The sequence below is a fragment of the Strigops habroptila genome, chromosome 1 (assembly GCF_004027225.2).
Source record: "Strigops habroptila isolate Jane chromosome 1, bStrHab1.2.pri, whole genome shotgun sequence".
Classification (NCBI taxonomy): domain Eukaryota; kingdom Metazoa; phylum Chordata; class Aves; order Psittaciformes; family Psittacidae; genus Strigops; species Strigops habroptila.
Window position 1 is genome coordinate 251934 of NC_044277.2, and position 24040 is coordinate 275973.

Sequence of the window (24040 nt, forward strand, 5' to 3'; positions counted from 1 at the left end):
ATCACAGAACCTCTGCCTGTGGCCACAGAACTACCCACTCCCCCTGGGACACGCTGTGTGTGCTCCTAGGGAACCCACCCTGGCGTTCATGGCCTTGTGGTTCTTCTTGGTTTTCTTCAGGAACTGTTTCAGGCTCCCTGAGGACACATATTCTGTGATGAAGATGACCTGGCAGGGAAGAGAGGCGTCAGCTTCCCAGCCTCCTCCCCAGCAGCACTGTCTCAGAGGATGGGGAGTCCTGTGGAGCGGGCTGAGAAGCAGAGCCGGGATCCCCATCCCCACCTGCTGACATCCCTCCCCCAGCCTGGGGACCCCCCCAGACCTTCCTACCCGTGCCTTCGAGTCTTTCACATCCAGCCAGTACTTGTGAAGCTTCACGATATTGGGGTGATCCACGAGCACCAGCTGCTCAAACATGGTCTTGATCTTCTCCTGCGGGCAGAGAGAGGACAAGGGAGGTGGCAGGTCCTGGGACATTCAGGACACCTCCAAGAGCAAGGGAGCCTGGGCTGGAGAGGAGGCTGTGCCCATGGTTTTGGGGTACAGAGGACACGTGGAGCTGTCTCTGGGGGGAAGCCCAGGGAAGGCAGGAGCATGGTGCCTGGCGCTGCCCCCAGGCAGGTTCCGAGGGGTGGGCACAGGGAGGTGGGCGCAGGCCCCGCTGGGGGGGGCTGTCTCACCTCATGTGCTTTGAAGGCCTTCTTGTCGGTGAAGAGCAGCTCGTTCCACACCACCTCCACGCCCTCCTCCGTGTCCATGGCCAGGAAGGTGCTCTGGATGCCCGGCATGTTCCCCTGGTTCACCTGCAGGGCACAGGGAGGTGGGAGATGGCCGCAGCCCTGCCCACAGCTCCCAGCCCCACCGGGGGAACGTGTTGCATGGGCACGGGTGAGGAGTCCAGCCCATGGGAGGGCCTGGCCAGGAGATGGGGAGGAGTTGCCTCCCTGCCCTGCCCTGGGGACCTGCCTTGGGAAGCCCAGACCCCGTTTCTCCAGGACACGAGGGCACTGGAGAGAGCCGGTGCTGTGGAGCACTTCCCATTCCAGCCCTCTCAACTCTTGTAGCCTAGTGAGAAGCTGGCGGTGATAGTGACCTGCTGGCCCCACTCCTGCACACCATCGGGGACCCCACATGGACCCCACTTCCCAGCAGCCATGATGGGCCAACCCACACCCACAGCTGGTGCTCACACTCTTGTCGGACAGAGCAAAGAAGAAGGTCCAGATGATCCAAAGCCGTAACATCATCTCTTTAAACATCCTGAGGAGACAGGGAGTGCCCCCCGTGCCCTGGGCTCTGTCTGATGAGCTCCCAGGACCCCGAGAAGAGCAGCTCCATGGCCATGACCTCCACAGGCCACATCCTGCACGAACCTAGCTGCAGCAGCCCTGTTCCTGTGCTGGGTCTCTGCTGGTCCAGACAGGACCATCCTGTTCCAGATCCAGCCCAGGTCAAACCTGCTCTAAAGCCTTCTGACAGGGGCTCAGCAGCACAGAGACACCCCAGAACCAGGGGTCCTGCCTCCCGGGAGCAGTGTCTGCTGCATCCTGACCCACATGGCACCAGGCTCTGCACAGAGCAGGCCTGAAGCCCTGACCTGGATGACAAGGAGGGACAAGAATCTCCTTGGCAGCATTGGAAGGAGTAAGGCAGCAGTCGAGGGAAGGGATCCTCCTCTTCTACTGACCCTGGTGAGGCCACATCTGGAGTCCTGTGTCCAGTTCTGGGCTCCTCAGCACAGGAAAGACATGGAGCTACTGGAGAGGGTCCAGCGGAGGAACAGAGGGATGATCAGGGGTCTGGAGCATCTCTCTTATGAGGAAACATCTCAGAACTAGAAGACTAGCCATCTTCTAATGGAAGGTGTCCCTGCCTGTGGCAGGAGGTTGGAACTAGATGAGCTTCCAACCCAAACCATTCCTTGGTTCCACTCTATGGGAGGCTGTGGGAGCTGTACCTGTTGAGCCTAGAGTAGAGCAGCCTGGGAGGGGATCCATCAGTGCAGAGCAGTGTCTGCAAGGTGGGTGCAGGAGGATGAGGCCAGACTCTTCTCAGTAATGCCAGCAGCAGGACGAAGAGCAATGGCCAGAAACTGACCCACGAGAAGCTTCAACTCAACATGAGCAAGAACTTGTTGAGGCTGAGGGTGGCCAAGCCTTGGGACAGGCTGCCCAAGGGGTGGGGGGGTCTGGAGCCATCCCAGAGCCACCATGGACCCATTCCTGTGTGCCTGGCTCTGGGTGGCCCTGCCTGGCAGGGGTGGATGGAGGAGCTCCAGAGGCCCCTTCCAGCCCTGGCAGTTCTGGGATGCTGTGACTGCAGCTCCCTCCTGCTCCTGCAGGCACAGGGACAGGGACAGAGACAGGCTGTGGCTGTCCCCCACCAATGGCAGCCTGGGCAGAGATTTCCAGCCCCTTTTCCCAGCTGGGATTGTTCTGCTGATGCCGGGTCAGGTCCCACACACGCAGCACCCTGTGGCATGAGGCCAGCCGGGCCCTGCTGTGGGACACAGAGCTCCTCTGTCACTTGTCCTCTGTGCTCACGGCTCCACGTGCTGCACACAGAGCCCGGCACCGCCGGCAGCGATGCGCCAGTGCCACAGCCCTCCTGGCGGCTCCTCCCAGTGCAGCCCAGCAGCCTCCCAGTGCAAAACGGGGACAGCACAGGAGCACCGGGCCCCTGCACAGCCACAGTGAAACCCAGGGGCCTGCCCAAGAGGCTGGTGCTGCTGGTGGATGCAGGGGTGGGCTGTGGCACAAGGGACTGGAAAGTGCCCCATGGAAAGGGACCTGTGGTGCTGACTGATGGACAGATGGACATGACCCAGCCTGTGCCCAGGCAGGTAAGAAGCCACCACATCCTGGCCTGGCTCAGCACCAGTGTGGCAGCAGGGCCAGAGGCAGCGACTGTCCCCCTGTGCTGGGCACTGGTGAGGCTGCACCTCAGATCCTGGGTTCAGTTCTGGGCCCCTCACTGCAAGAGAGACATTGAGGTGCTGGAGCGGGGCCAGAGAAGGGCACTGGAGCTGGTGCAGGGCCTGAAGCACAAGTGTGATGAGGAATGGCTGAGGGACCTGGGGAGAAGAGAAGGCTCAGGAGACCTTATCACTCTCTACTACTGCCTGACAGGAAGATGGAGCCAGGAGGGGGCTGGTCTCTGCTCCCAAGGAACAAGGGATGAGACAAGAGGAAACGGCCTCAAGCTGCACCACTGGAGGTTTAGATGGAGATGAGGAACAATTCCTTCCCCAGAGGGTGCTCAGGCATTGGAACAGGCTGCCCAGGGCAGTGCTGGAGTCACCATCCCTGCAAGTGTTCACACGCTGTGCAGACGAGGCCCTCAGTGCCATGGGTTAGTGGTGGCCTTGGCAGTGCTGGGGAATGGTTGGACTGCGTGAGCTTAAAGGTCTTTTCCAACCTCATTGATTCTGTGATTCCCTGGTTCTCTGGTTCTGTGACCGCTGGGCCAAGGGGAGCAGGAGCTCTTGGCAGCTGAGCCGGGCTGGGGCAGGTCCCAGTGCAGGCTGTGCAGGAGGAGCAAGTGCTGCTGCCCCATGGGGCTCTGCCGGTCTCAGAGCTCTCTGTGGAGCTGCTGCTGCACCTCTCCCAAAAACGCCGCTGGAAAATCAGCTCATTGGAGAAACATCTGGTCCTGAAAGCAGTGGTTGGCCACAAGGCTGAGAATCACAGAACCACAGACTGGTTGGGTTGGAAGGGAGTTTAAAGCTCCTCCAGCTCCAACCTCCTGCCATGGGCAGGGTCACCTTCCACTAGAGCAGGTTGCTCCAAGCCCTGTCCAACTTGGCCTTGAACACTGCCAGGGATCAGGCAGCCACAGCTTTTCTGGGAAACTTCTTCCAAGGAGGAAAATGCAGAGCATGGACCCAAAGAACCTTTGGTTTGCCACAAGGACACTCTGGAGCCAGAGCTCGGCACGGAGATCACTGGTGCCTGGCACAGGCATAGCTGGTATCAACACCTCAGGTGCCAGCTCCTCCTCTGCCTCCTTGCAGAACTGCAATGCTCCTGTGTGCAGATCCCCAGCAGGACCCAACCTGCAGGGCCGCTGCACCCTGTGCTTCCCAGCCCCATGCCTGGGTGCTCACTGCAACAACAGCCACACTGAGTGGGACCATCCGCCTGCCCATGACCCAAAGCACAGTCCAGGGTTGTCCTGCCACTCCTCCCAGCTCTGAGCCAGCTCCTCTCTGACCCTGAAGCCGCATCTTGGTGCTTACAGCTCCAGACAGTTGATCTGCTGGGATCCAGGAGGCTCTGGTTTGTGTTGAGGAGCATGAGACAGGCCACAGGGGAGGAAACGTTCCTTGTTCATGCAGACACGAACGTGCTCAGACTTGCACTGCACTGACCAGAAAAGTGACACCAAGCTCTGAGGCTGCATAAATAAATGCTGCATTATAATCCCAGACATGACTGGGGGCAAAAGGAACTGGCCACAGGTCACTTTGGTCATCTCAGGCCTTTCAGGGGTTCCCGGCAGCTCCGTGTGCTGCTAATGGTGGCACCATGTGGAACAGGCAAAGCTCCAGAGGCTGGCTGGGCAAACTCCCTGCTTCCAGAAAGCCCTTGGCAGGCGCTGAGGCAGCCTGGAGGGATCACTGGGGACGTGAGGAGAAGGTTTATAGAAGATCAGATTGCAGCTTACAATCAATTGCTCCCTTTTGAACTGCTCCCATCGACCAGAACTGAAACACTCCACAGAAAAAGGCTTAATTGTGTCATGCTGGGGCCTGGGGAGAGCTGCTGTCAAACAAGGCAGGCATGGGATGGAGAGCACTGGACAGGCATTTCTGCTGCTGCCAGCATTTAGTCCTGATCTGGAGAAGAAAATAAGGACGAGGTGGGTTGTCACTCTCCTCAGGTCACTCTGGGAGACTGGGAAGAGGCAAGGCCATGGCGCCTTGGTCCTCTCTTCTCCCTGGACTCAGGACAAGCACGTGTGGCACCATCTCCCATCCCACTGCCCTCCTCTGTGATCCAGAGCACCCTCCAATCCATCCAGACCAGCATCCCCAGCCATCCATGGGAGCAACCACTGGACCTGGGCACCCTCCTGTGCCCAAGCAGCCATCTCACATCCTCATCCCCAGCAGAGATGCATTTCTCTCCTGTCAGAGGAAGACAAGCATCGGTGGGGCTCCAACCCCTGCGAGGAGGCCAGTTCCCAGCAGGTTCTTTACCCAAACCATTCCCAAGGCTTGGCTGAAGTTCACAGCTTTGTCCCCAGGGCAGCCCAGCATGCAGAGCCTCAGGCCCCCCTCGAGTAATGCTGAGCAGCGGCAGGGCCATGTCCCCAGCCTTGGCTCCCCGGGACCACCAGTGCCGCTGAGGACACACACAGACCCCACCTGGAGCCCCGGGTTTGGGTCGGGCCCCTCACTGCGCAGAGCATGGCTGGTCTGGAGTTCTCCCAAAAAGGAGAGAAAGGCACCGAGAAAGCTCCTCTGCCCCTTGGCAGGGGCTGGAGGGCAGCGCAAAGGGCAGGCAGGAGGCTGCAGGGGTGAGCAGTGGGACACTGACCCTCAGACCACACTCCTGCAGGGTCCCTTTGCCCACACGGGGCTGAAAGGCAAAGAGAAGAAAACAGCAAGTTCCTTCTCACACCCTGAGCCCAGGGGCTTTGGACAAGGGCCTGTAGGACACGACAAGGGGAATGGCTTTAACCTGCCAGAGGGGAGATTGAGATGAGCTCTTAGGCAGAAGCTCTTCCCTGTGAGGGTGCTGAGATGCTGGCACAGGGTGCCCAGAGAAGCTGTGGCTGCCCCATCCCTGGCAGTGTCCAAGGCCGGGTTGGACACAGGGGCTTGGAGCAACCTGCTTTAGTGGAAGGTGGCCCTGCCTGTGGCAGGGGGTTGGAACTGGATCAGCCTCCCAACACAAACCATTCTATGATTCCATAATAACCATCCCTAAAAGACTGTACTGCAAAACCACAGAAACACCACCAGGAGACACCTGATCAGGGTGGAGGATACACCATGAGCTGACCCAGAGCTTCCGTGCATCCTGAGGCTGGAAGGAAGAGATCCAAACCTCATCAGGGATTTTCTGGACTGGTGCTGAGCCAGGGAACAAGGGAAAGATGAAGTTTTGGGAATCCAAGGTGCATGACGGGGCACGAAAGCAAAGGAGCTGCCAGCACTCTGTGCACGTGTCCTGTCCACGCTGGAGCGCAGGCGAGTTCGGTTCCTGAGCCGCTGCCCAGCTCCACCAGCACACAGAGGACACGGGTACATGCAGCCCATGCAGGGCACCCTCCCCCTCATGCTGCAGGCTGCAGCAACCCCTTAGCACCCGCTGCCTGCCCGGGCTGTGGACTCATCCCTGGTCACCACACCAGGTGCTGTGCACAGCCCTGGAGACACAGGGTCAGGACGGAAGAACCGGTGCTGCTTGAGGACATGGGGCAAAGCCAGAGACACCTGATGGGGAGCCAAGCAAGGACTGCAGGGGGGCTTCACCAGAGCAGAGGGGGAGAATCTCCTCCCTGACCTGCTGTGGGGATGCAGCCCAGCACACGGGGGGTTCTGGCACACTGTGTCATGGTGATGCTTGCTGTGAGCAGTTCACCTGACTCCTCATGACACCGTGACATTATCCCTTTGGCACTGGGCACTGGCAGGATTTGTGGGGTCACAAGGCTGAGCAGGGAACACATTGTGCCTGGGAGAGCATTTAACAGAGTAAATCCCAACTCTGCTCCAGTCTCATGAGTGGGTGACAGTAAAGGCTGTGTCTGGGCTTCCCAAGGACTTGTGTTCGGGTTACAGTTAGCATTGAGGTGCTGCATGGGACATGCCCTGGGCAGCAGAGGCTGTCCTCTCAGAGCAATATGTGCAGGCAGCAGAGACAGAGCACAGTGTCTCTGCAGGGATCCACTTCCAGCCACTGCCCAAAGCTGGGATGCCCTTTGCCTGCTCCAAACCATGTGTTCCCTGCCCTGAGGGAGGCTGTGCTCCTCTTGCCAGCACCCCATGCTAACATAGAACCATGGAGGGCTTTGGGTTGGAGGGACCTTAAAGCTCATCCAGTTCCAACCCTCTGCCACTAGAGCACGTTGCTCCAAGCCCCTGTGTCCAACCTGGCCTTGAACGCTGCCGGGAATGGGGCAGCGACACTTCTCTGGGCACCCTGTGCCAGTGCCTCAGCACCCTCACAGGGAAGAGCTTCTGCCTAAGATCTCATCTCAGTCTCCTCTCTGGCAGGTTAAAGCCATTCCCCTTGTCCTGTCCCTACAGGCCCTTGCCCGAAGCCCCTCTCCAGGTTTCTTGTAGCCCCTTTAGGCACTGGAGCTGCTCTAAGGTCTCTCCTCTCCAGCTGAACCACCCCAACTCTCTCCTGCCAGGACAGGGGTGGCTGCTGCAATGTGGAAATAACTTTTCACAACATGGAAATAGCAAAGTGCCTCCTTCAGCCCGCCAAGGGACAAGGACAGCCCAGGGCAGCTCCAGGCAGAGCCCCCTTGTCCCTGGCCAGCAGCAGCCCCAAGGGTTCCGGAGCAACCTGCTCCTGAGCCTGGCTGGGCTGTAGCTCACGGCAGGTACAGCAGGGCTGTGACAGGAGCTGGCAGCCCCCCCCATCCTGCTGTTCATAGCCCACAGCACCAACTCGAGCCTACAGCACTCTGTGAGTGCCACGGAGGCATCTGCGGTGCCAGACAGACCTGCTCCCTCCGTGGGGCCCTGTTACACAATGGGCAGGTGAAGGCAGCGCATGAGATACAAAATGTTTTGATTCCAGTAAAGCATTTGATCCTGCTGCACAAAACCAGCTTCTCATCACTCATCCAGTGTGGGTCAGGGCTGAGGAGCAACAGGACAGCCCCGGTCAGTTGCTCTGGCATGGGTCTGCTCTGCTCTAACATGGAGTGAGGCAGGTTGAGGTGATGCGCTCGCATCGCAGGAGATCTCCCACTCAGCACCCACTACATCCAGCCCCTTTCCATGAACTCTCTATCCCTCCCCATCAGATCCTGCCTGTCAGCAGCAACAGGGAGGCCACCTGCAGACAGGAGAGGACCTGGACAGGCCTCTTCGGATACACATCCACCACCCAGCATGTCCCCTCTGCCTGGGAGAGGCAGGGCTGGAATCCTCTCCTTCCTCTTCATACCCAGGGCTGCCCTTCCCTCTCGCCTGGCAGCTGCCAGAGCAAACACTGCAATCCCTGTTCTCCTGCCCCTGCTGAGAACAAGGGACACCAGAGTATTTTTCCACTGCCCAGATAAGAGCCAGGAGGGACCCTGCACACCACAGGCAATGCAAAGGGTGGCGTGTCCTGGGTACAGTCACACACACCTGGGCTGGCAACATGCCGGACCCAGGGAGATGTTTGCTTTACCCCCAGGCACTGAACAGCCCAGGGAGGACACATGAGCAGGAGAGCTAAGCACAGCCCAGCTCCAGCACAACGCACCTTGGAGATGCATTGGAGCATCACTGAGGCGCAAACCCCAACTGAGGAGACGGGCCGGAGCATCCTGAGGAGAAGGACTTGGGGTGTTGGGTGAGGAGAAGCTCCCCATGACCCGGCATCAATGTGCGCTTGAGCCCAGAACCCCCCTGTGTGCTGGGCTGCACCCACAGAGCATGAGCAGCAGGTCAGGGAGGGATTCTGCCCCTCTGCTGCGTGAAGGGGAGATCTTAGAGCAGCTCCAGTGCTAAAGAGGCTACAAGAAACCTGGAGAGGAGCTTTGGACAAGGGCCTGTAGGGACACGATAAGGGGGAATGGCTTTAACCTGCCAGAGGGGAGATTGAGATGAACTCTTAGGCAGAAGCTCTTCCCTGTGAGGGTGCTGAGGCGCTGGCACAGGGTGCCCAGAGAAGCTGTGGCTGCCCCATCCCTGGCAGTGTTCAAGGCCAGGTTGGACACAGGGGCTTGGAGCAACCTGCCCTAGTGGAAGGTATCCCTGCCCGTGGCAGGGGGTTGGAACTGGAGGAGCTTTAAGGTCCCTTCCAACACAAACCAATCTGGGATTCTATGAGACAAGGGACACAAAAGGTTCACAAAGCCGCAAGACTCACAGACAAGGTCTGGCCACTGTGAACCAAAATGACTGAATGGGAAAACCAGTGAAAAGGCAACAAAATCATGGTTAGAAACAGGAAAGGGAAGAAATCATGGAGAATGCTGGCAACTGCAATGCTTCTCTTTCAAGTCTATTTTGGAAGGAGCACATAAGGAGCAGCCTTGGAGTTGCTGAGCTGCATGGATTTGGGACACATGGAGAAGCTGGAGCTTCATACAGCACCTTAGGAGCTCACTAAGTAGCGCAGAAGGTGGGAAGAGCAAGGCATTCTTGTGCAGAATATGAATGGAATAAAAGAGCATGTCAGTGCCTGAAAAAGGGCACGTTTCTGCACTAACCTTTCCTCTGGGCTGGCAGCTCCTCCCTCCCCAGCAGTCAGAACAAGGCAGAGGATTGTTGTGACCCGTTAAGATCATAAAGGATTAAAGGATCCTTGAAACAGAGAACACAGCACAGGGAAAGTGAACCTGCTGTCAGCAGACCCTGCTCATGGCCCACATGAACTGGAAGGGTAACAAGGAGGACACTAAACCCAACATGCAAAGTCCTGTTTGGTGCCAGACCCACAGCATACACTCTGAGGAGGGCTTTGCTACCTGCTTCCAGCAACGTTTCTCCATGGGGAGTTTTGCCCCCTCAGTTGAGAGCATTTCATCCTGCTCTTACAACTAAAACCTCCGTTAGAACCATGCAGGAGGCCCCACCACCCGTTTGGAGCATGGAGAAAACCCCTCCATAGGAACCTGTCTGCTCAGCAGGTTGATAAACAGCAGCATCCCGGGCACTGAAACAGCAGCAAACCCAAGCCACAAACCCAGGAAGGGACAGAAAAAAGCAGGTTCAGTGAAAGGAAAGAGCCGAGTCCTTCCGCAGATCCCCTGTGTGCTGGGAAAGCTCCTCAGCACAGCTCCTCACAGCACAGCTCCTCAGCACAGCGCTCGGAGCCAGTCTCCCAGGAGGGCTGGCAACAAAGCAGCCTTTAAAAATAACCCTGGTGGCAAATATGAAATAGCAGGCTGCTTTCCAGAGTCTCCAGCCTGAGCTGCCCAGCCCCACTGCGTGCCGAAAACAGCCTGAACACAGCCAGCACTTAAACCAGGGACCCTGCACCTCCCACAGCCAGATGCTGAGATTATTTCTCTGTCTTGTTCCCCTGTTCTGACCGGTGGGAACCTGCAGCAGCACTTCCAAATCCCCCCCCTTGCAGGTTCTTTAATTAATATCTTTATTTTCTTTACATTGTGCTTCAGCATTTCTTTCTGTTACGGTTTCCCTTTTCGCCTTCTTTCATCTTGCTGGGTTTAGAAGTTGAAGCTCTCTTCAAGGGCTCTGCATCAGTACATGCTCAGGCATTCACCCTTTCACCAAAGCAGGTGACCGAAAGGGGAGCAACAGACTACTTCCTGTGAAAACTAACTCTAAAATTCAGTCCTGAGAGCCACGGCAAGCACGGGCTCTGATCCTATGGGAAAGGGCCCTGGGGAATGCCAAAGGCAGCCTGGATCAAGTATTTACCAGTCGTAACAGTCCCTTTTCCTAATAACAAGTTTGTTAAAGCAAAGCAGTGTGGATAGAGCCAGTGTGATCTCAGTAGCAAGGGGCTGGGGTTCATTCAGGAGCCTGTATTCCACAAGGAAAGTTGTAAAACCTTGAACACAAGCAGTAGACCAGGTTTCTCCTTCCTTACTACTCGTACGCCACATGGTGGGTGGAAAAAATAAATTAAGTCATCAAACCCACACTGTAAAACACACATCTTCCAACATGGAAAAGTCGACAGCAGCAGCATTCCTTTGCTGCACTTCCACAGTAATGGCAGGGACAGGAATGGAAGAGGCAGAACAAGGGCTGTGCTGACACCAAACACAAGGTCTCTGAAGGATTCAGGTGGCTGTTTCTCCACATATGTTGTGGAGATGCTGTAAGTGCTTTATGCTCTGAAGCCTGGAGACAGGCTGAGATTGCTGGGCTGGTTCGGCCTGGAAAAGAGAAGGGTCCTTAAGGGGAGACCTTAGAGCAGCTCCAGTGCCTAAAGGGGCTCCAGGAAACCTGGAGAGGGGCTTTGGACAAGGGCCTGTAGCAACAGGACAAGGGGAATGGCTTTAACCTGCCAGAGAGAAGACTGAGATGAGCTCTTAGGCAGAAGCTCTTCCCTGTGAGGGTGCTGAGGCGCTGGCACAGGGTGCCCAGAGAAGCTGTGGCTGCCCCATCCCTGGCAGTGTTCAAGGCCAGGTAGGACATAGGGGCTTGGAGCAACCTGCTCTAGTGGAAGGTGTCCCTGCCCGGGGCAGGGGTTGGAGCTGGATGAGCTTTAAGGTCCCTCCCAACCCAAACCAGTCTGGGGTTCACTGATTTCCTGAACTGCTCATGGCAATCTGTGACTCCATTATCCACAATGAATTTGGGCATCATAAACAGGCAAAGGAATCTGTGGAGGGAAATGTTTTCTTCTCTGGTGGGCACAGCCAGACCCAGCCCAACACTAAGATCATGGCAAGGTTTAGCTGTTGGGTCTGTACCTGTAGTAACGCCCAGTGGGGTTGTGTGAAAACAAAGGCTCAGTCCCTGTGTTACAAGGTCCCTATCGACAGCTCACAGACAGCAAATGGTGTTTCCCTTCCTGGTACATAACTAAGCATCTATGAATTTGCAACAAATAAGCCTCTTACACAAAACTTCCTTCACGTTCCAACTCAGGCAGCGCTGCCACTTCCTTATTCAAGCTCATGTGCATTTTGTCATGGCAGCACTATGGATCCTGAGCCCTGAAAGGGACCTGCACAGACTGGAGAGGTGGGAACCTCCTGGAGTTCAACCAGGCCAAGGGCAAGGTCCTGACCCTGGGTCAGGGCAAAACTAGCACAGACCCAGGCTGGGGGAGACAGGCTGGAGCAGCCAGAGGAGAAGGACTTGGGGTGTTGGGTGAGAAGCTCCCCATGACCCGGCTTCAGTGTGCGCTTGAGCCCAGACCCCCCCCTCCCCGTGTGCTGGGCTGCACCCCCAGAGGGTGAGCAGCAGGTCAGGGAGGGATTCTGCCCCTCTGCTGCGCTCTGGGGAGACCCCCCCTGCAGTCCTGATCCAGCTCTGGGGCAACAGCACAAGAGGGACGTGGAGCTGCTGGAGCGAGGCCAGAGGAGGCCACGGAGCTGCTGCGAGGGCTGGAGCAGCTCTGCTCTGGAGCCAGGCTGAGAGAGCTGGGCTGGGTCAGCCTGGAGAAGAGAAGGCTCCTTAAGGGAGACCTTAGAGCAGCTTCTATGATTCTGTAGCAGGTTATTGTGATCTCAGCAAAGGCCAGACTGGACAAACAGCCTAAACCATGGGCAGCCTCCAGCCAGACCTGTGGACTCTGGTCATTAACAGGTGACGGTGGGAAGATAAAGGGCCCTTGGATGGGCCCCTTTGCCCCTCAGGAGCTCAGGATCCCCTTTACCCCTCCGGACCTGACAGTGCCTGCGATGTCTGTGTGATGATAGCATATGTCAGCACTGTCCCACCCCTGCCTGGGATCAGGATTCACCCACTGACTAGACCCTGTTCCTGGGTGCCCTGGCAGGGATGAGGAGATTGGTCCCACTTTTGGGGGTGATGGACATTGCACTAATACAGGGGACACATCTGGAGGAGGGACGAGGAGATTGGTCCCACTTTTGGGGGTGGTGGACATTGCACTAATACAGGGGACACATCTGGAGGAGGGAGGTCAGGGGGTGACAATGATGGGATGCTGCAAAACTCTTCTGGTCACGCTGCTGGAGCCCCTGGGCTGGGAAGATAAACTGAAACTGTCCAAACGCCGTGTCTGGAGCGGAGGAACCAGGTTTTGCAGACCCGGAGCCCCGCGATTCCCACCCCGCACCGCGCCAGGGCTGGGCCCGCGGGAGCCTCCAGGACTCCGCTCCACGCTGGCTCCGGCAGCGCCTGGTCCCCCCCCCCCCAGGCAGTGCCCAGGGACTGGCTGGTCCCGCGGGTACCGAGGCCTCCGCACGCTCGGGACTGCCCCGCTCCTCGGGGACCGGACCGGCTCCCCCCGCACGGGGGCACGATCAGTCCCGGTTCCGCACACGGGGCTCCCCGCACCGGGGCACGATCAGTCCCGGTTCCGCACACGGGGCTCCCCGCACCGGGGCACGATCATTCCCGGTTCTCGGCACCGGGCTCCCCGCACCGGGGCACGATCATTCCCCGTTCCCCGCACCGCGGCTGCCGCACAGGGCTCCTCACACCAGGATCCCGCACCGTAGCACAATCAGTCCCGGTTCCCCTCACCGGGGCTCCCACACCGGTCACGCCGCGCCACGGGCCCCCTCCCGGAGGCTCCCCATACTCCTTCCAGCAGCAGCAGCTCCGCACCGGCCTCCGGCCGCGGCCATTGCCCCGGGCACCGGTCCCAGCTCCAACCCCGGCCCCGGCCGCAGCCCCGGCCCCGGCAAGGGGCAGCGCTCGGTGCCCCGCAGGCCCCGGCAGCAGCGGCAGCAGCGGTACGTCGGATCGAACCTGCTCGCGGCGCTTGTGCCAGCGGCCGCAGGGGCTCTCCTCCAGCACCTCGCTCTCTTCCTCGCTCTCCTCCTCCTTCTCCTGCGACAGACGCGCCTCCGGATCCGCCACCGCCATCCCGAGCCGAGCCGAGCCGAACCGAGTCGCTCCGCACCGCTCCCAACCGCGGTCTGACAGCGCCGCTCCCGCTCCTGGCCCCGTCCCGCCCCGCTCCGGACGTGCGGCCACGCACGCCCCGCCCCGGGACCGGGACACCCCGCCCCGACCCGCCGGGAGGAGCCCCGAGCACCGGGACCGGGGCAGGGGACGGGGAGAAGGACAGGAGCAGCGACAGGGACAGTCTCCCGCACCTGTCGGACACCTCCCGCACGGACCTGGCCCGCAGTGGAGGAAAACGGGGTTTGTCCTGCGGCGCTGAAGCCCCAGTGTTGGTGCTGGTGTCGGTGCTGCTGCTGGTGCTGGTGTTAGCGCTGGTGCTGCACCCCAGGCAGGAGCAACTCACAGGGCTCCCCTGCCCACCCAGTGCACCCGAAAACAGCCTCAGCAGTTCCCAGCAAGGAGCCTCACTGATATTTTCATTCCTCTGGCAACTCTCTGGCTCATTTGATGGTTTTCCTCCTCTTTCTGGCCGGCTCCGGTTGCTTTTAGCATGTTCATTACTTGTTCCAGCGCCTTCGTGACGCGCCGGTGCCTGATGGCTATTCTGGGACACGTTCCTTCCCTCCAAGCCTGTTACTGCTTTTAGCCTGTGGTTAACCAGGATGGACCACGGTGGCTGCTGGCTGAGGAGGCACCAATGGCGGGATCACACACTGCATCCTGCTCCCTAAAACACAGAATAAAGGACAGGAGCCATTTCCTCATGTGGGCTACCACCGGGTCCTGCCTGGAGGCCACAATCACCTCCAGCAGCCCCCACTATATCCTCCTGCTGCCGGTCCATAAGCCAGGTACCCCACGATGACCTTCTGATGGGCCTGCCAGACAGGACTTGTAGGAAGGTAAAGCACTGGTTCTTATCAAAGTGAAAGGCAAAGGTTCAACTGGGAATCATGGAAACATGGAATAGTTTGGGTTGGAAGAGATTTTAAAGCTCTTTCAGTTCCAACCCCCTCCTACGGGCAGGGACACCTTCCACCAGACCAAGTTGCTCCAAGGGCTGGAGCACCTCTGCTCTGGAGCCAGACTGAGAGAGCTGGGCTGGTTCAGCCTGGAGAAAAGAAGGGTCCTCAAGGGGAGACCTTAGAGCAGCTCCCAGTGCCTAAAGAGGCTACAAGAAACCTGGAGAGGGGCTTTGGACAAGGGCCTGTAGGGACAGGGCAAGGGGGAATGGCTTTAACCTGCCAGAGGGGAGATGGAGATGAGCTCTGAGGCAGAAGCTCTTCCCTGTGAGGGTGCTGAGGCGCTGGCACAGGGTGCCCAGAGAAGCTGTGGCTGCCCCATCCCTGGCAGTGTTCAAGGCCAGGTTGGACACAGGGGCTTGGAGCAACCTGCTCTAGTGGAAGGTGTCCCTGCCCGTGGCAGGGGGTTGGAGCTGGATAAGCTTTAAGGTCCCTTCCAACACAAACCAGACTGGGATTCTATGAGACACACAAAAACCCCACAGTTCATTCTCTGCTGTGGCATTTACTCTGCAGGAAGCTCTCCCTTACAGGAGGACAGGCAGAGGAATTGCCTCAAAACGAGGTGACAAAAGTACATGTTGTAAACCAAGTCAATGGCAATGGTGACAAGTTGCTGGAGAGGTTTGGCAGATGGCGAATGTCAAACGGGCAGAGCTTGTCCCGTGGTACCTGGGCAGACTAGGTGCCAGGTCCAGCTTTCCAACAGCTCCTCAACAATCCAGAAGGGATGAACAAGGAGCTGCAGTTGGCCGATGACACCAGCTCTTGAGGACAGTCGGCTCCAAAGAGCCACAGAGGCTCTGATGACACAGGAGCTGTGTCACAAGCGTGGACAAGGTTTCACATGAACCTCGATGTGGGGGTCAGAGCTGGGGACACACAGAGCAAGAGCCTCTGAGCGGCGTGGAGAGAGCACACAGGATGTCACACGTGTCACCATGTCACACAGAACGGCAGCTGAGATGCTTGCTGAGGCGGTGCCACATGGAGGAATTTATTGCCACAGGGTGTCCACAGCAGCCAAGGGAGAAAAGGGTTTTAAAAGCCATTAGGCACATCTGTGGGAGAAGAATTGATTTGGGCTGTTAATGGCAGCCGCAGCCGAGGCCTCTGGCTCCAGAGGGCTCCAAGCTGCAGCTTCTCAAAGCTGGGAGGCTGCAGCTGATGAAATACCGGTTCCTGTGCTCCTCCTCTTGGGATGCGCTGTCAGCAGCTTGCCAAGCCGGGATGCAGGGATGTGCAGGGCTCAGCCTGACCTGGAGGAGCTGCTCTCACACTGCTCCCTATTTCTGGGCAGGAAGCACTTTTGGCCTTCACACGTTTCCTGCAGAGTGCGGCTGTTCCATTTCAGTGTGCTGGATGTGTCAGGAGCTGGATGTTGCTGCGTCCCTGGACTGGCCACACTCTGCTCAGGCAGCTCAAACACGAATCTTGAAGGTCCTTTGAGGCAGATAAATTGCTTCCAGCAGCAGGAGTTGGAAGCTGCTTCCAACAGCAGGAGTTGGCTGGATCCGAGATCCTCTCCTCAAGCTCAATCACCCTGAGTGCAGCGTTGTCAGCGTGTGATACCCTTGACTTCTCTGGGCACAGGACTTGAAGGGGCCAACAGGAAAGCTGGAGAGGGGCTTTGGACAAGGGCATAAGGGGACAGGATAAGGGGGAATGGCTTTAACCTGCCAGAGGGGAGATTGAGATGAGCTTTAACCATCCTGTGATTCTGTGATTATATGGATGACAGAATGCAGGATCCATGGATGTTCCCTCAGCAGTGACCATCCCCTCATCCCCATCTGGACAATGCCTCAGTATCCCTACTACTTCTTTCCACACCCCATCGTCCTCAATACCTCATCCACATCAGAGTAAGCTTCTTGATCTTTTTTTTATGACTTCATTTTGCTTTACTGGATCATAGAATCACAGAATCAACCAGGTTGGAAAAGACCTTCAAGATCATCAAGTGCAACCATTGCCCAGCACTGTCAAGGCCACCACTAACCCATGGCACTGACAGTCTCGTCTACACGGTGTGTGAATGCTTCCAGGGATGGTGACTCCAGCACTGCCCTGGGCAGCCTGTTCCAATGCCTGAGCACCCTTTGGGGAAGGGATTGTTCCTCATCTCCATCTAAACCTCCCATGGTGCAGCTTGAGGCCGTTTCCTCTTGTCCCATCCCTTGTTCCTTGGGAGCAGAGACCAGCCCCATCCTGGCTCCATCCTCCTGTCAGGCAGTTGCAGAGTGATAAGGTCCCCCCTGAGCCTTCTCTTCTCCAGACTAAACCCCCCCCAGGTCCCCCATCATTCCTCATAAGGAATAATAAGTATAGTAATAAGGAATAATAAAGATACGCTGCAGTAGAGCACATTTTTCTGGGCTCTTCATTTCCAGATAAAACTCACACACTCTTCCATTCACTGTCTGTCACACAATAATCCTGATCCAGGGCCTGGCTGGTGCTGGTGGCCCCATGTCTCCCTCTCCCTCCTCGCCAGGAGCCTCTCTGAACTCACTGTCTATTTTCACCCGTGGCTGATGCACCAGTCCCATGTGTGCAGCACAACCTGCAGCTTGTGACTGTGTGAGGTTCAGGAGGTGCCAGCCCGACCCTCTACACCCCAGTAAGTGATATTGGGGTGTAAAGATACACCGTCCCTGCTCTGGCTTCTCAGCACATTCCACGGTGGTTTCTGCAGGGAAACCTGCAGCTCCTCAGGAACTTGTTTCTGTTTCTCGCCCATCAGGCTCTCCCCTCCGCTGCTCTGCAGCTCCCCACATGCATCCTTCCCACACACATGACCTACACATGTGTGTAACCTGCTGCTGTCAGCATGTGATCAGACGTGTGAAGTCACGGGAGGGAGCCCAGAGTGCAATGAGTGCTGCAGGAGCAGAGCATCCCCCAGGAATTACACAGAGCAGCTCCTGAAACCACTTCTCACAGCGATAACTGCTGACAGCATCTCCCATGTCACCCCTGGGAGGCACATACTGCAGCAGAGGCCAGCCCAGAGAGCTTGGTGAGGGGCTGCAGACTCTCATCACCTCTAAGCTCCTTGGAGCTCTGCCTGTGTTCCCTCTGGCAGCTCCCACACAGTGCAGGGAACACGTATGCAGCCCTTCCATAAGTGCTTCCACAAGTGGAAAGAGCCAGCATGTGACAGAGGAGGCGAATCTGACCACAGGGACAGGGTGTGTGGATGCACTGGGATGAGGCACTGACTGGGACTGGTCACAGCTCGGTGCTAAACTGGGATGGTTTGAACCTGCTTGGGAAGAATGCTCTGTCTATGAGGGCACAGGGGGTGCAGAGGCCACAGCCAGGTTCCTGTGTGGGGCAAAGCAATGGAGAGGCTTTAATGTAAGAGCATCCCATGGATGCAGGACAGGCACTTGGGTGATGGAGGAGCTGGACCCAGCTGTCAGGGGCCAGGCAGGCAGAGCAGTTAACGGCAGCAGTCGCAGTCCTGGTACCAGTACTGGCACCCTGTGGTATCCAGTGGGGCAGTGAACAGCTGCCATGAGGTATCTCAGTCCATGCCTCAGTTCCTCTTTCCTGTGCAGGGACAGTGACAGTCTCACGGAGGTGGAGCGAGGGTTCATCCAGTCCAGGGCACCGTCTGGGATCTTTGTGCTGCCAGAGTGATGGCAAAGTCCTGCTTCCTGCAGAAATACCCCCAATCCCAGTGGAGGGAGCAGGAGAGCCCCAAGAATGGGGTGAAGCCAAGAGCTCCCCTGGGAGGGGGTGCCACTGTGGGGCAGGATGGCCCATAGCTTCAGTTGAAACTTCTAGTTTAAGATGTCCCTGCTCATTGCAGAGGGTTGGACTGGATGAGCTTTGGAGGTCCCTTCCAATCCAACCCATTCCATGATCCTGTGATTCAGTGGTTCTAAGGCTGCCCTGTGTGACTGGAGGGAGGTGGCACAGAGCTGTGGAATGGGGGGTGCAGGGGAATAGGGACAAGGATAGGGATGACGAGGGCTAGTGGGGTGGAGAACTATCAGTAGCTGCCTCCAGGAGCCCGTGGGGGTCCACCACAGGAGCATGACTTTGTGCTGGAGCTGGTCATGCACAAAGGGCGCCTGGTTTCTGTCAGACCTCGATGCTGCTCCCCCTGTCCTGGCAGGATCCTGCTCCACAGCCCTGGCAGGAGACTCGATCCCAGTTTCCTGGCTCTGACCTCTCTCCGAGCGAGGAGGGAACCTGGCTGCAGGTAATGCTCCCGGTGGAGCACGATTGTTCGGCACTGTAGCACAGCCTGTGCTGAGCCTGGCTGGGACCAACCCCAGGGTTTCCATGTCCCAGACTCCTGTGTTCTGCTGCCAGCAAATTTCCTGCTCCTGAGGCCATGGCTTCCTTTGGTAAATCTGAGCTGGTTCCTTTAGAATCATCAAATCACGCAATGGTTTTTGTTGGGTTGGAGGGACCTTAAAGGTCCTCCAGTTCCACCCCATGCCACGGGCAGGGACACCTTCCACTAGAACAGGTTGCTCCAAGCCCCTGTGCCCAACCTAGCCTTGAACACTGTCAGGGACGGGGCAGCCACAGCTTCTCTGTTTGACCCCTTCCAGTGTCCCACCACCCACATGGTGAAGAACTTCTTCCCAATATCTCATTTAACTCTTCCCTCTTCCCGTTGGAGCCATTCCTCCTCATCCCATCCTTCCATCCCTCGTCCAAAGCCCCTCTCCAGGTTTCCTGTAGCTCCTTTAGGCACTGGAGCTGCTCTGAGGTCTCCTCTTCATGCAGCAGAGGGGCAGGATCCCCTCCCTGAGCTGCTGCTTATGCTCTGGGAGTGCAGCCCAGCACATGGCAGGGTTCTGGGCTCAAGCGCACACTGAAGCTGGGTCATGGGGAGCTTCTCTTCACCCAACACCCCAAGTCCTTCTCCTCAGGCTGCCCCAGCCTGTCTCCCGAGCCTATGCTTGTTCTTACCCCACCCTTGCTGCTCGAGCAGCCAGGAGTTAAGTGTCGCTTGGGCTGGCACAGTGTAACTGGGGAGTTCCCAGTTCCAAAAGCTTTTAAACCCTTTTTTTCACCTTTTCCTAAGAAAAAGAAGTAGAACCAGTTAAGTGGAGAGTTAAGCAAAGCTTCCATCAGAACAATGTCTTTTGTTCCCTTTTATCTTTGATCTTGGTTAGCAGAAGCTTGCAGGCTTTCAGCTGAGCTGATGATGCTGTTGGTGGAGCCAGCCCAGAGCTCTGGTTTTAACCCATCTTTGTGGTGTTAGGACAAACCCAAGACATTTGCACACAACAGCAAATCACAACAGCAGTGGAGCCAAAAGAGCAGTGTCTCCTGTAGCAGCCTGGCTGGGGCAGGGATGGGGACACATCCCGGGTCCTGCCACCCACTGGGGGATGGGTTTGTGCTGAAAGGGGGACCCAGAGAATGTGGCTGTGGAGGCAAACGAACATAATGCTTTTACCAGTGACTGTGGCATAAAATATCAGGTGCTGGCCTGAGCCTAGCAACAGGCAGGGAGGTTGTGGAGGGCTGGGACAGCGTCCAGGGTACCGGTGACATTGAGGCTGAACTAAGTCATGGGGGGAAATGGAATGGTACAAAATGCAAAGTCATGCCCTGGAGTCGCTGAACAAACATTTATGCCATGAATTGGGCCCCTGATTTGGAAGTGAGTAGAGAGGAAAAGGCCTGCGTGTGTTCAGCAGCTCAGGATGCTGCCGTGGATGGCAGCCACGGAGACGTGGTGCCTTCTTAATCCACTTGGATGTTTTTCCAGGGGAGATGGTTCCAGGGTTGTATTTACAGACCATGCACCAGCCATGCTAAAAACCAGGTTTAGTTGTAAAGAAGGTGCAGAGAAGAGCTGCTGAGGGAATGCAGAGAGGAGCGGAGAGCAGCCCAGCTCGAGAGCCAGGCAAAGCAGGCATGGAGGGGAGATAAGACTGCCCAGGGGAGTTTATCAGCGCAGAACAGGGGAGCAGCAGCAGATCTGCTGGAGCTGATGGGTGCGTTTGCACAGGAGGGGATTGGTCTGAGCTGGCTGAGAACTGGGAGGATGTTTCAGCTACTGGAGGAGCAGCGTGGGACGAGCTCCCGGTGCAGAGGAGCAGGGACCCTGCCCGTGCTGTGGGAAGGTGCCCATGGAAGCTGCTGCCCTGCAAGCACCCTGCTGGCCATGCCGGCTTTGTTCTCGTGGGGTGAAGTGCTCCAGCTGGGTACTGGGCCTGGCTGGCCCTGGGTCCCCCAGCGAGGGCACTGTCATGGGGGCCATGGCCCCCATGGCTGGTCTCTGCTCCCAAGGTACAAGGGATGGGACAAGAGGAAATGGCCTCAAGCTGTACCAGGGGAGGTTTAGATGGAGATGAGGAACAATTCCTTCCCCAAAGGGTGCTCAGGCATTGGAACAGGCTGCCCAGGACAGTGCTGGAGTCACCGTCCCTGGAAGTGTCCACACACCATGCAGACGAGGCCTCAGTGCCATGGGTTAGTGGTGGGACAAGGCCTTGGCAGTGCTGGGGAACAGTTGGACTGTGTGAGCTTAAAGGCCTTTTCCAACTAGTTGGTTCCATGATTCCATGCTTCTCTCAACCCGGCTTCTCCTATGAAAGCGAAAGTTCCTCAGCACGTCCACTGAGGAGCAATGTTCCCGCAGGAACCAGCACAGGCACCAGCCTGCCTGGCATTCCTGCTGCCCATTCAGAGCTCTGCGCTGGCAGCCAACTCATTGCTATGCAGATGCATGCGGCTTTCCCCTCAGCCTGCCCCGTTTTCTTTCACCTTCTCTTTTGGATATTCAGCAGTTCCTGTGGGAGTGTGAGCTGAGTCCTGGGAACCATCTGGAACCTTCCAGCCCCAGGCAGACTGCGGCTGGCACCAGCTCCTTGCAGGAGCCTCAGCACCCACACACCATCCCCTGCTGCCCCTGTCCACTCCACAGCCGCTTCCGCAGCACGGTGCCAACCCCCTCCAAGAAGCATGAACATGGAAGGGGCTGGACTGTGTGTCCCATCCAACTGCAACCTGGCGCCAGCCAACAGCAAGTGTGCAGGAAGCAGAGTGACAACATGGCAAGTGCTGCCCAGAGCTGAAAGGGACCGGGGCAGGCTGGAGAGGTGGGAACCTCCTGGAGTTCAACCAGGCCAAGGGCAAGGTCCTGCCCCTGGAATGGGGCAATCCCAGCACAGACACAGGTTGGGGGAGATGGGCTGGAGCAGCCAGAGGAGAAGGACTTGGGGTGTTGGGTGAGAAGCTCCCCATGACCCGGCTTCAGTGTACGCTTGAGCCAAGAACCCCCTCATGTGCTGGGCTGGACTCCCAGAACATGAGCAGCAGGTCAGGGAGGGGGGGACACAGACACACAGACACAGAGCAGGTAACAGGGACACACACACAGAGACACCCCTTAGGCTGTGCCATGTGTGTCCCTCCCGCCATTCCCCACAGCACACGGCTTGCTGCTGCGCACATGCGTACGTGGCAGTACATGGCTCTGCAGTACCTGCGTGTGCAGCCTAGTGCACACACCCCATGGCACATGTGTGCACAGCCCTGCAACACACACCTATGTGGCACATGTGTGGCCACAGAACATGGCTTTGCAGCACATACGTGCACAGTGCTGTGGCGTGAACCCCTGTGCATGTGGTTCTGTGCATGCATGCAGTGGCATGGGCAGGGACCCACGCTTGCCCCCCAATGCACTGACCATAGGGGTGCCCCGTGGGTGCTTCTTCCCCTGTGACAGGCAGTGACGCTCATGGGCACAGGTACTGGTGTTCCCTGGCACACATGGAGCTGTTCTGCCCTGCCTGAGGTGTCCCCTCGCCCGTGGGTGCCCCACACCCAGCAGTGTCCCACCGCTGGGGTGCCGGAGTGCTGGCAGAACCCCTCTTTCTCACATGCAGAGCCCCACGCACCCCCCAGCTTGCGGCAGAGCCCGAGGATGGGTCAGGGCTGAGCATCCAACAGGCACCTGCAGCCACACATGCTGTTCCACGTGGCTCTTGAGGGCACCGGGGACCTGAGCTGCCCCAAGCAGAGGTTGTGTCCCCCTCTCCTAAGGTTGCAGTGGTGCTGCAACAGCTCCTGCACTGGGGTTGCTGCCTCGCCCTGGCACTCGCCAGCACATCTAGCTTGGTGCTGGCCACGCATTTTCCAGGGCTTTGCCCATGCCAGCAGAAAGCAGCAGCCACCAGCCTGGACTTTCCCTCAGGAGCTCTCCGGGAAGCTCTGCTGGGCAAAAGGAATGCAGGTACACAGCAGTTGGGACAGCAGCGAGTTTAACTGGGCACCCGCCCCATTCCACACACAGGCCTGTTACCTCTTCCCTGCCCATCACTGAGTTATGTGAGAGGAAACCCTTGGCATGAAGCTTGTGCCTCCTCTGGGGCAGTGTCAGTGGTCCTGGCGGTGTCTCGCCTGGCGCTGAGGGCCTGTGATGACAGTGGTGGTGATGGTGATCTTGTTCACCGTCAGCCCGCCTGTGCCGTAAGTGTCAAGATGTGCCTCTCGCTTGTACTTGGAGACTTGCTTGGTGGAGAGGAGGTCCCACACAGACACCCTCTGCTCCTGGAATGGCCCACAGGTGATATAGGAGCCCTCAGACTGCAGGAGATCCACTGTCTGCTGGGGAAGGGTTGTGAGATGACTTTCCTTGCTGTCTGTCACCACGCTACTGGCAGTGCTCACCAGCTCCTGAATGGTGACTGTCCCGGCACGGTAGAGCTCCAGCAGCTCCTGTCTTTTCTCCTCGGGGATGCAGTCAGAGAAGATCAGGTCCCACACAGAGACCTGCCTCCCCTGGAACTCATCCTCTGACATCTCGACTGTGGTGGACCTCAGGGCCTCTTCCCAGGTCCTGTCCTCCTGCAGCTCGGTGTGCTCAGCTCCTGCAACCGTCGACTCTGCCCTGGGACTGCTCTCCTTTGCACTTGCTGCTTCTGCCTTGGACACAATAGTGCTTACCACGGTTTCCACCTGGTCAAGGGTTAACTCTCCTGCCTGGTACAGCTCCAGGAGCTCCTTCCTGTTCTCCTCAGGGATATACTTGGAGTGGAGCAGGTCCCACACTGAGACCTTGTGGCCCTGGTACTCTCCAACATCCATGTCAATGACTCTGGTTTTCAAGGCTGTTTGCCATGGTTCTTCTTTGGTGGAGTCACCATCCCTCTCTCCTGCTGCTGACATGGTGTCCTTGTTGGAAGCCTTGACTGCAACGTGGAATTTCCTGCCTGTAGATTCCTTTTTCTTAATGACAGTGGTGACAACAGTCATCATCTGCTCCAGAGTTAACAGCCTTTCACGGTAGAGCTCCAGCAGCTCCTGTCTTTTCTCCTCGGGGATGTAGTCAGAGAAGAGCAGGTCCCACACAGAGACCTTGTGGCCCCGGTACTCTCCAACATCCATG

At 57.7% G+C, this 24040-nt stretch overlaps 1 protein-coding gene across 3 annotated transcripts in view; it reads right to left on the bottom strand.

The window, feature by feature from the left end:
- Positions 1–13747, bottom strand: part of NRBP2 (nuclear receptor binding protein 2) — a 28334-nt gene extending 14587 nt beyond the window's left edge. For 2 of the 3 annotated variants that reach the window (XM_030486991.1, XM_030486972.1), the window contains exons 1-4: positions 13544–13746; positions 681–803; positions 331–432; positions 79–168 (exon numbers count right to left, since the gene is read on the bottom strand). In XM_030486991.1, coding sequence (XP_030342851.1) covers positions 79–168; positions 331–432; positions 681–803; positions 13544–13660 — 432 coding nt within the window. In that variant the 5' untranslated portion in view covers positions 13661–13746. Of the gene's footprint in view, positions 1–78; positions 169–330; positions 433–680; positions 804–13543 lie in introns of all 3 variants that reach the window. The other variant, XM_030486980.1, reaches the window with a different exon arrangement.
- Positions 13748–24040: the final 10293 nt, after the last annotated feature.